Below are 11,829 nucleotides of genomic sequence, written 5' to 3' on the forward strand. Positions count from 1 at the left end.
GCATCCTGTAAAGCTGTAGCCTCTCCCCTGCCAGATGAGCGCCGCTCCTCCAGTAGCATTTCACCATTTCACTGGGGCTACAGCTGGGTGCCCCCTACCCCCCAGTGGCCCTTGGTCAGTGGTTATGTTACTATGCATAGTATCCCTGTATCCACGGGACCTGAGATCTGCATGACACTGCACCACCCCCTCCTCTCCCAACACTTGCAAAACCATTCAGATGCTTGAACAACACAGGTCTGACAGAGTCACTCTACAGTGGGATCTCTCAACACCCTGTGCACCCTGGGGATCCTCCTGCCTCCCCCAAGGAGAGATTTCAATCCTTGTACACTGTTGCCTTTAGCATGGTTTTTTTTTTTCTTTCAGTTTTTTAAAACATGTTTTGAGGCTTCTATTAAAACACAGAAATACAGAACAATTAAAAACCAGCACAAATTTTGCCTTTCCCAGCGACCTATTTACAGCTAGTTCCAAAAACCCTCTTGCAGATTTTGGTTGCTTAAAAAGGAAGGACAAAAAAAAAAAAAAAAAGACAAAAAAAAAAAAAAAAAAAAAGAGGGGGAAAAAAGGGCAAGAAAAACTCTTGACAGAGGAAAACCGGAAGTGAAAACTTTACAAACTGCCACAAGGTCTGGATGTCCTTGGTCACCACAGGGTTCAAAGTAACAGCCCCACTCCCAGCATCTCCACCCACCTCTTCCACAAAAAAGAAAGTAAAAAGAAACCCAATTCACATCAAGTTTACTGCACATCTGGTTTGCTTTGTAGAGGCGAATCTGATATGAAAAGCATCCCACGTGGTGTCCTCCACTGGCATTGGCCCCCAACCCGCCCCCACAGAAAGGATAAAAATGTTTGTAGGGGCAGCCCCATCCCCTCCCCAGCACCAGTCAGGGTTAAAAAGGCAAGTTTGCCATGTTCCCAGGCCCAGGAATGTAACTCATCTGGCTGTCCAGGGAGACACTCCTCTGCCTCATCTGGTGCGTGACCATGAGGTTCTGCTGAGGCGGGGGACCCATGAGAGAGCCCTGAGGTGACATCATATGTCCTGTCTGGGCATACATCTCCCCTGACACAGACATGCTTCTCTGCTTGGCCTGCATCAGCATGAAATTCTGCTGGGCCATCAGGCTCTGCTGTGGAGACATCATGCCCTGGTGCATGCTGTTGCCCATCATGCCTTGCTGTGGCGGTATGCCTGTCCTGCCCAGCATGGGCATTTGTCCAGGATGGCACATGGGCATGCTGAGTCCCCTCTGCACGCCCTGCTGCCCGGGGAGGCTGGGAGCATTCATACCTGGACGCACGGGGGGCTGCTCAGCCATCATGTTCTGCAGGTTCATGAGGTGGAGGTTGGAAGGCTGAGATTTGGGTGCCTGGCTGTCGTTCTTGGGGAAATACTGCAAGGTGCTGCTTGGCTTCTCTGATGGGATGATCCTGGACAGGTCAAACTCCGGGATCCCCGTGGGCGTGGGGCGGATGACCTCGCTGAGCTCGGGGTCGTTCAGCACCGACGCCACCCCAGGAAGCACGGGCGGGTAGGGTTCGCCGATCCGAGGAGGGATGTTCTTGCCCATCATGTGCTGCTGAGGGGGCATCTGGCCAGGCTGTTGGGAGGGAAGGTCCTCAGGTGGCAAGGGCATCCCTGGCGGGTAATGCTGCTGCATCCCAGGGCCACCTCCTGCACTGGGGGCCATGGGCATACCTCCAGCAGGAGATGGCATGGCATTGTGGGGCTGCTGCATGCGGGGGAACATGAGCTGGTTAGAAGGAATCATCTGTGAACTGTTGGGCACAGGGCCACACTGCTGGTTCAAGGAGTCCTGGGGACCCGGGGGCAGCATCATGGGGTTCTGGGGGGGCACGCCCACCCCTGGCCCACTCGGATGCATAGGAATGTTGGAGCCCAAAGGGTTTGGGGAGGACATCATGGAGGTGGGGGGTGGTTCGTGGGAAAGGGGCTGCTGACCAGGCAGGTTCATTCCCATGGGGCTCTGAGAGGATCCAGGCCCCACAGAGTTCAAGTGCAGTTGATTTGGCTGATTCCCAGTCACGCCTAAGGACAGGAAAAAGAGAGAAGAGTTAACCCTTCCCACAGACCTTGCAGGGTTGCAAAATCCACATCCAGAAAGCCTGCCCAGCACTCCTGCTCAGAATGCCCTGAGCATGACGCTCAGTAAGCAGCTCCAAGATGGACTTACAAAGCACTAACATCAGGAAAAAGTGTCTCCAACTCCAGCTCCTCAAGCCCACAAACACCAGAGGCCTCTTCCAGCTTCATCCAGTCCCATGCTAGATTTGCAATTTCTTACATTCCCCTGATTTTAAGAGTCCTGGCTGGCTCAGTGTGTGCCCCACACCATGGTCTCATCAGGGCTCTCAGCTGCCTGAAAGGCAGCAAGGAGTGACCCTTCACCACTGCCTGCCACAGGGTTTTGCCACCCAGCTAGCTCCACTGACCACACAACCTCGGGAGGTGAGAAGGACAAAAGCAGAAGAGCCAGCAGCCCAGCACAGGTGCTGTCTGGGCAGGAAGGCCTGCGCCCATCAGAAAAGCAGAGCAGCCAGCAGTGCCTGTGGAGGCAGCCAATGCATTTGCATGCCTGTGGTCAACCTAAATGAACTGCTCAGCGGTGAAAGAATCAAAAAGTTGATTTTTCATTTTCAAAACTGCCAAAGAGATTTATCAGACAGCTTTAGACCCTAAATCAAGTGGTAGAGCATGCTGGAATTCCCCTTTGGGCTGGTTGCCACATGACAAAAAACACTCATTTGCCTAGATGTCCTTGCCAGTGCCACTAGTTAGTGAAGCATATCTGGCCTACTGAAATCACAACTGTGCAGGCACTTGGGCTCTACTCAAAACACCAAACACCCAAGCCCCATTCAGAGCATCCCTGTCCCACTGCATAGGAACACAAGAGCTCTAAGCAGCAGACCTCTGCCTGCAAGTCCTGGACTTGAGAAAACTCCAAAAGCCATGAAAACTCAGGCCAAATACATCTATATGGGCAAAGGCAAAAAACTTCCAGTCTTGTGGAAGGACTCCTCAAGCCAAATCAGCTCATGTCCTTCCACCCAAGCCAGGAATTGATGGACAGCCTGGGCAGAGGGCAGGGAAGTGCAGAGACTGTTACAAACTAGGAGAAATTTAAGCTATGTGACGTGGCAGTCATGGGGAGATCAGAGTTTCTAATACCTCCTCCACCTGCTGCCCCAGGTCCACTGGCAGTCACAAGACAGTCTGACGCCTCACAAGCCCACCTCCAGAAGTAGATACCTGATATACTTCCAGGTGGGAGCATAGGCCTGTCTGGCAGAAGCTCGTCATCAGAGGTGGCGATGGTTTTGATGGCATTGTGGTAAAGTGGCGTGGAGCTGGGCATGGCATACTTGGACATCTGGGACATCATCAGTGAGAGTGGGTTCTGGGAAGGGGATGGATCTGGAGAGGAAGTAAAAGGCATGTTCGGATTCATGGTGCTAGAAGTGTTGCTGGCTGGTGCGGAAGAGCTGCTCCGAGGCCCAGAAGGGAGAGAACCTGCAAGCAAGAGAGAGATCAACTTCGTATTGTAAGCCACACACTGTGGCTTGCTCCCACCAGAGAGCAACCCCATCCCTCCTCCTGACAGCAGTGACCAGAGGAGGCTGCAAAGCACAGAACTGGCCTAGTCCAGCACTCTGTGGGTTCTAAGAAGGCTCACGGAGAGACCCTGCTACAGAGCAGTGTCAGACTTCCACTTAAACCTGCCCCTGACTGCCCAGCACAGACATAGCGTTTGCTGCCTGTGTCACAGATCTACCTGAAAAGGCCCTGTTTGGACCCCTGGGAAGAAATATACTTGCTCTGTGAGATGTGGGGCCAGGCACAGGAACACGTCTTCCCACTCCAGAGAGAGCTCGTGGGCTGGAGAGAAGCCCTGTCCATACACTCACCAAAACTAAGCACAGACATGCACTCGCATACAAGACAGCCAGCATACCCTGATCCAGTGCTCCAATGGAAGCAGATGAGTTCATATTGAGAGTCTGCTTGCTCTGGTTGACTCCTGGGCTGGGCATGGTGGCTTTGGGAGATGGCACCCAACCAGGGGAAGAAACAGCCATAGAAGGAGACTTCAGGCGGCTTGGTGAGCCAGTGGGAGACCGGATGTTGAGAGAGGAACTCATCACTTGGGGGGACTTGAGAGGTCCAGACTGGTTTGAAGGTGGCATGCTCACCATCTGTGAGGGTGTCTGTGGCGACTTGAGATTGGCAGACGGGGAGGTGACCAGTGGTGAATGCACCTGGCTGAGGGTAGGAGACTTGAGGTGACCCATACTGGGGGAATTCATCTGGTTAATGTTGATGGTGAGGTCAGAGGGCCGGCGGCCCAGCCCCCGGGAAGGTGCTGGGTGCATGTTGGCCAGGTTTCCCCCTGGTGTGGGAGTGGGATTGGAGGCCGGAGGCAGAGGAATGTGGCTGAGTCTGGTGGTGCCACTGATGCTTCCAACAGGCATAGTGCCCTGTTCAGGGCTGAACATGTCTGAGCCACTGCCCATCTCCTGGGGCAGGTTGGGGTAAGACCCTTGCCCAGTCGAAAAACCTTGGTGTCCTTGGTTGGGAAACTGTGAGGGAATCATCATCTTCTGGGGTCCCGTTAGTATTGCACTGCCATTGCCATTCTGAGCCCTAACCCTGGCCAGCTCCTCAGGGTTCATGCCCTGGTGAGTCATCATTTCAGGGCCCCTCATCTTCTGTGACATCATCATCTGCTGCTGTGGGGTCATCTGGACATTAAGGTTCATATTCATGTTCATATTGACATTCATGTTCATGTTGAGGTTGCCAGGGCCCATGGGTGTGTCCATGTCCCGAAGGCCTGACTGACTCATAGGGGGGCTCAGCATCCCCCGAGTGCCTGGAAAATCCATTCCCATTGGGGCACTGCTCAGGCTCTCACCCGTTATCTGCCCAGCAAACATAGATGGATCCATCTGCCTGTGAGCCTGCATCATCCTCTCCATTTCCATGCCCTGGCTCATGGAGTTGCTGGATATCCCCATGGGCCTCTGCATTGCCACTGGGCGTTTCTCCATGAGCTGATGCCGCAGGATCTCCTCTCTGGCACGGGGATTCATAAACCTTTCTGGGTCTCCCTGCCCTGGTGGGTAGGGCAAGCTGCCTTGTGGAAAGTTCCCAGGGCCTCCCATAGGAGACATATCATCGCTCCATCCCATGCCAGGCCTGACTGGCCTCTGCATGGCATTCATGGGCCCAAGAGCATCCAAGGGCATGTTCTGCATCCCTCCAAAGCCAGAGACTCTCTGCATTTGATTCCCAGGGAACCGTGGCCCAGGGAAAGGTGGTCCTCCCCGCAGCTGCAGAGGGTCCTGCACATCTATGGGTCCCCGCAGCTGGCTGCCCATCCCTGGTGGCCACTGCTCTCCAGGCTTGCTGTGGTAGGGTGGTGGAGGCCCACGCATCATCATGCTCCCCATTGACTGCGGGATCATGATCTCTTGCATGGGCCGGCCATGGATGCTGATCTGCTCCTCTTTCCGTCGCTTTTCTTCATAGTACTCTTCCTGCAACTTCCTCCAGGCCACTTGTTCTGGTGTCAGGCTGTCCTGGTTCAGCCGCTGCATCATCATGTTCATCTGCTGTCCCATGTCAGCGCCAGGGTGGTGGGGCACCTCGTGCTCCAGGCTGGGCCCACCAAGGCTCTGAGTCTGGGAGATCATGGACTGCAGAGGCTCTTCATACTTCTTCATGCTAGCAGGGGGCGCAAGGGGCTGGGCAGGGGCAGCCTGTGGCTGAGGGGCAGTCCCCCCCTCACCCACATTTTGGCTGGACTTCAGGAAGGGCTCAGCCTCCCCACTGCGCAGCAGCAGACGCTCAATGTCTCTCAGGGTCTGCAGAGAGCGCTCTCGGTGCTCCAGCTGCTCCTTTGAGAGCCCTTCTGAGTTCATGGTGTTCCTGGGGCCCACGCCTGCCTGCCCATTCCCTGGCATCCCCGGGCCTGGGCCCTCTCCAAGGAGGCTGGAGCTGGGTGTGGCGGAGGAGTCCACTTGCCCAGGCTGCATGGTGCTGGCAGATGCAGCGGGCGTATTTGGATGGTTATTTGGAGGCTGGTTGTTGCTGCTATTGTTCCCCAAAGAGTTGGGAGTCAGATCTCTCCGGCCATCTTCACTTGTTCCTTCCTGAGGCAGGCTGCTGGGCGCAGGCAAAGGTGTTTGACTGATGGCCTGAGGTGGTGGGCCTGGAGGCTGGGGTGGGGGAGGCTGTGGTTGTGGTTGACTTGCTTGAGGGGCCAGTGGCTGGGACTGTGGAGTGTTGGCAGCAGGAGGGTTAATTGGAAGTGACTCAGCAACACCCAGCACTTTAGAAGCAGGTGGAGCCTGGCAGAGAAAAGGGGAAGAAACTTGAACAGGGAAAGATCCCAGGAAGGTATTCTTCCCTGCACCCTGCAGGACACCTCTCTCACCCAAAATGAAGCCTAAAGGCAGCTTACCTTCATACCTTGCAGGAATAAATGTAGGTACTACTACACAATCTAGGAATGCACAAGCAGGTACTCTGTACACGTGGCTGAGGGGGAACATGCCATGCCCCATCCCAAACTTTTCACAGCCAACAACAGCAAGGACTTGCGCCAAAGAAATTTCACAGCAAAGCAGCTTCCCACCCCGCTGAAAGGGAATTCTGGCAACCCCTTATTTCAGAGCAGAGCCAGGGGATCGGGGAGAATGGCCACGTCAGATAGGAAGGGTAATAGTGGGCAGCGTGTGGCAACAGGAGCAGTTGGTTCACAGGTGGTATACCTGGTCTAGTTTTGCCCGTGGGACATTCTGTTGATGGTAGGCCAGAATGGAGTCAGCTCGGCCCTGCAGGACAGCTTCTGCAGCTCTGGGGAGAGAGCACAAGTCACTTGCAAACAGGCACTGTGCCACATCCTACCCATTCAAGGCCCCAGTTACCACCTCGGTTCTCCAGTTCTGCAGGAAGAAGTCTCTAGAGGTAACCAAGAAGGGGGAACGTTCTCAGAGTCCTCCCATCTGTCCTGCACAGCCCCCAGTGAGGATGATCACCTGTCGTTCAATTTCCCTCTTCCCACGTCCTGTGACAGGCTTTGCTCTGTGCCTGCTGCCTTAAGGTGGTTGTCATCAAGATGTTCTAAGACCTCCCACACTGAACCCACGCCACAGCAGAGCTCTAAAACTAAACAGACTAGTCTAAACAGACTAAACTAACTGCTAAGACTCTATGGCTGAGACAATGCAGGACAGAAGAGAGGAACTGTGTTGAGAATTCCATGTGTTACATTACACTCCCTGTGACACCCATCCCTTAGATACTTTTGAATCAGACCAGCAGCCCACACTGCTTCTGGTGAATCATTGTGTTGGATGCTGACTAGATGGGCTCTACAGTGGGTGAAACAGAGTGTGGAGCCAGGCCTCACTGGGAGGAAGTGGGCATTTAAGTCCAAGTTTGCCCACCTGCAGTGGCTGCCAGCATACCTCATGAACTCCAGGGGTTTCCCACCCTGTGCAAACAGAGAGACACAGGTTTCTCCAGCTCTCTTGTGCTCAAGTGCTGCGTGCAGCAGGCAGCTGTGACAAGGCCGGCCAGGTGTGGCAAGGCCGGGCAATACCCGTGGGGGAGGTACGGGGTTTTACCGCTTACGTGTTAGCAAGGTGCGTTGTGAAGACGTAAACAAACTGTGTAGGCTGCTTCCCTGTTCCGCCGCCTCCGCCTCCTGCAGCCTCTGACCGCAAGCCAGGGGCAGCACCGTGGGGCACGCCGGGAGCACTGCTCTCGCTCAGGGCAGGCAGCGGGTTGGACCCTGGGCCGAGCTGCGGGGCCGCGGACATGGCAGGATCTACATGACAGCCTGCGGGAGCAGAGGGGAGAGCTGCGGGCGGCCGCCGGCAGGGGGCAGCACGGGCCCGGCCGAGCTGACGGGCGATCCGCGTTATTCACCAATTAAGATCCCCAATTAACATTACTAAGCACTGCAATTACCAGCGGCACGCCTTGCCTTCCTCCATCCTCGGCCCTTAACTCAGCTGATTCCCTGCTCCCCTTCAGCTGCCTCTCCCCATCGCAGCAGCTCCTGCAGCCCGACCCTGCCACCGCAGGAGACGCCACTGGGAACCCGCAGCGGGGACACAGGTGCTGCCTCCTTGCCAGCTCCTGCTCCTAGGCAGCCCCACCATGACCCATTCCCGCTGGGCAGATCTGGTAGAAGGTTGTGACGAGGGACGCAGCACCATCCCTTCCTGCACAGGCTGCGGACTGTGCTGAGAAGTGCAAGTGGATGTTCTGGAGAATATGGCAACAACGTGTTGGCAGCAACAGAGGCCACCCTCTTCTTGCTTTTCTACACATTCATGTTCTCCAGCAGACAACATGGACATCTCCATGGACCCCACAGGACCTTGCCCCATCTCTCAGATATTCTCCCTGTTAACAGTCTGAAAGCAAAGTGAACTGTAGATACATAATGTCAAAGAATGCTGATGCTTTCATAAAACGGAAGAGACCTACACTTCACTGTCCCAAAAAGCGCACACCTTAGGCCAGCTCAGCTCAGCCTGAACCACTGTCAAGACCCCAGAAGTCTCTTTAGACTCAGCTGTCTTTACAACACAGCTGCAGAGACAAAAATGAGTGGCCTGGCACAGCCTCAGCTGCTGCAACAAGAGCAGTGCACGTCGCACTCTGGCTACCATTATGACCAGGATAGTGTGGCCAGAGCAACATACAGCAGGGACATTTAACCTCAACACCTTTCCCCCCAGCATCTCAGTAGCATCTCTGCAAAACAGGTCCCAGACCTCACTGCATGGCAAACATCCTCACAGCACAATGACCAACTGCAGTGGGCCCCCACACACTTGGCTAAGTGAGCACACACAGGCAAGGCTAGAGGTGCCAGTGTCATCAGCCCTCCTGAGCCGCAGAAGGACCTGGCTTCACTGGAGCTCCAGAGCTGGTAAGGAGGCAGTCACTCACTGTGTGCACTGCTGATGGGTTTGTCATCTTCCTCGCTGTCCGGCCCAGAGCACCATTCATCGCCACTGTACGGCTGCTTCCTTTCCAGCACACACCGTCGCTTACTGCGGGGAGCCACCTCACCTGTAAAGGGACAGGGCCATCAGAGGTGCTTATGGGGCTGAAAAGCTGGGGTTCCTGCCCAGCTGGGTGCTGCATGCTGTAACACAAGAGTTAGCCATTGCTGAGGAAACCACAGAACTGTTCAGACAGAGTCGTTTCAGTGAACTGTGCTGTTGCTTAGATAGCCTCAGTAGCCTGTGAAAACCAATGCCAGATTCTGGGTGTAAAAAATGGTTTAGGGAATGAAATGCAAAGCATATGAGAATTCCGGTCCAAAAACTGCAGATGTGACAAGCAGTGATGCAAAGTCACACAGGCAGCCAGGACAAGCCTGAACAGAAGACACAGCACAGAAACCAAAGATGCTCCTATCCCAAGTTCTGCCAGGATGTTTGTAGCAACTGAGAGGAGGACATGCTGAAGGTCTAGGAGAGCATTACCTTTGGATTCTGTGTCCTGTGATGGGGTGCTGCCTTCTCGCTGTTCTCCAGAGTCCACCGAGATGCTTCGTTCCCGCTTCGCCTTGCCCTTCAAGGAGCTGAAGTTTGGGACAGCATTCTGGCTGTTTTTCAGTCCAGAGTTGCCAGGGGAAATCTGAGTGGCCTTGCTGCCATGGCTGCCTGCCCCCACACCCTTTGAGCCCAAGTTACAGGTGGGTGCTTGGTTCACATTGTGGTGCTGGGCCAGGGCACTGCTGCTGCCTGCCTTGCCATGGCTGGGCAGTTTGTTGTCAGGGTGCATTGGCTTGGCTAAAGCTTCCCACAGTGCCAATGGAAGGAGCTCCCAGGCCCTTCGATCAGAAACCTGCAGGAGAAAAGAGCAGCAAGTCAGTATGGTGCCCCTCACACGGATGCAGCTGCTGGGGGCACAGCCCAGGACCAGTGTACTGGGGCTGCTACTTGGTCACAGGGCCAGACAAAGTCCTTGGCAAAGCACGACCCAGAGCTGCTCATGATGGGAATTAGCCTTGGCGCCTTTGAGCAAAAAGTCCTGCTCTGCAGTTCCTCACTCACATGCTGACAAGCTGTAAACTCTCACCCAGGCATGGCAGACTTGCCAGTACTTCAAGGAACAGACACGAGAGCCCTCATCTCCAAGGCCAAGATGAGAAATGAATGCTCCACGCCAGACTGACCCTTTGGTGAGCAGAAGGATGCTCAGAGCTATTTTGCAGGTGTTCTCAGAGATTAGACAACTTTGTGACCCTAGAGAGAAATCTGGTGCCCTACTGTTTTCAGGAACCCCTTTTGCTGGTAAGTAAGTTTCCTCTGCCCTGCACATCACACAGAAGACAACTGAGCAGACAGTCTTGACACAAGCCTATAAAGAGAAAACTGGAATGGAGCAGAGGACAAAGGTTGAGGCAACTGAGAAGGAGGCAGTCGGTTGCAAGGCAAGGGCAGAGCCGGGAAGTGCAGGCTCATCAGACAAGCTCTGCCTCTCCCAGGGTTCTGAGGGACAGCTCCATCTCATGCTTTAAGGCTCTGGCTTAAAGCAGGGGCTGTTCACTTTAGCGGGAGCTTCCAGCCCAGCAGGATAATGCAATGTGCCACAAGCCTGCTTGGATAGCACGTTGATGCTCTCCTGTCCAAAACCCAGCTCAGCTTTCCAAACAGCCCTGCAGGCTGAGGCAGAATCTGGCAGAGAAGAGGAGGTTAGGGCAAAACACAGAGGTTTCTGGGCTGAGGGACATGGATGCAGCTACATAATGCTGCAGTAGCCCTCCTTGCAGGATCTAGTTGCCTTGACAAAGTCTCCTGCTCACACTGCGAATACTCCCCTTGGAACTCTGCACAGAGAATCTCATCCCAGAGATTACTGGGATGCAGCTCCGTATCACATTGTGTATTCTGGAAGGTGACCACAAACCCTTGGTCCAACACACAACCCTGGTAACTACACCCTAACCCTAAACCTGTCACTGTCTTTTTTTACTTCTTGGGGAAGCAGGAGGGAAGGAGAGTAAACCACATCTTCATGGAAGCTGAGGTATCACTCTGTTTGCTGACATCTGCTATATGCTTTGCATGACACCCCCCAGTGCACCCGAGAAGCTTTCCTGTGCACAGGCTGGGAAATTTCCCAGCACACAAGGAGGGGATTGCTGTGGTCTGCTCTTCCCACTTGGACCACGCAGGCCAGATGCTCCGCACAGATTTCTTCTGCCACCCAGGAACAGGAAGCACCAGCTCCAGACCAAACCCTATGTGTGTAAATAGCACCGCAAGAGCTCAGTAGCACTACACATGCCACTCCTGGCTTGCTGAAGGTGACCCTGGAGATGCCACTAGCAAAAGCCAAGTGCTCGCTCTACCAGGGCAAAGAAAGCAGTGAAGCACATTTTGCAGACCTATTATCCCCAAAAGACTGTGATCACCACAAGGCAAAGGCTGCAGCTTGTCATGCACCATGAGCGAGTTCTGTGCCTGCAGAAAGGGTCTTCTCTGCAAAGGGTCTTCTCGGCACCTGCCTCCCTGCAAGCTGAGCCTGGGGCTGCTGGCATGCTATGCAAACACTGCTGTGGCACAGCCCGCCCAAGCATTCTTCCTCAGTTAGTGGGATCCTTCCTGCACAGCTTGGCCTATCATTCATTGCCTCCTAGCTAGGAGTTGTTAGTTGCTCCCTCCTCCTCCACCTCCGCCCCACACACCTCCGTGAGGACTCTGCTCTAGCCCGGAGGAAGATGGTAAGCTACAGCGCTGATTAATTTTCACAGCACATAA

The 11,829-nt window shown here is 54.5% G+C and overlaps 1 protein-coding gene across 1 annotated transcript; it reads right to left on the minus strand.

The window, feature by feature from the left end:
* Positions 1-899: 899 nt before the first annotated feature.
* Positions 900-9,862, minus strand: LOC134057564 (B-cell CLL/lymphoma 9-like protein). Its single transcript, XM_062514538.1, has 7 exons — positions 9,547-9,862; positions 9,005-9,127; positions 7,673-7,880; positions 6,808-6,892; positions 3,987-6,384; positions 3,284-3,544; positions 900-2,059 (listed from the first exon to the last, which is right to left on the minus strand). The coding sequence occupies exons 1-7, from the start codon at positions 9,845-9,847 to the stop codon at positions 900-902; spliced, it is 4,536 nt and encodes a 1,511-aa protein (XP_062370522.1). The 5' UTR covers positions 9,848-9,862.
* Positions 9,863-11,829: the final 1,967 nt, after the last annotated feature.

This window comes from Cinclus cinclus, unplaced genomic scaffold (genome assembly GCF_963662255.1).
Source record: "Cinclus cinclus unplaced genomic scaffold, bCinCin1.1 SCAFFOLD_83, whole genome shotgun sequence".
NCBI classification, from domain to species: Eukaryota; Metazoa; Chordata; class Aves; order Passeriformes; family Cinclidae; genus Cinclus; species Cinclus cinclus.

Excerpts from the sequence above, each read along its gene's own strand:
- LOC134057564 (XM_062514538.1), bottom strand. The coding sequence starts at position 9,847 with ATGCACCCTGACAACAAACTGCCCAGCCATGGCAAGGCAGGCAGCAGC. Across the intron at positions 9,128-9,546 it reads ACAGGACACAGAATCCAAAG|GTGAGGTGGCTCCCCGCAGT; the intron begins GTAATGCTCTCC and ends GTCCCTTTACAG. Across the intron at positions 6,385-6,807 it reads CACGGGCAAAACTAGACCAG|GCTCCACCTGCTTCTAAAGT; the intron begins GTATACCACCTG and ends TTTCTCTGCCAG.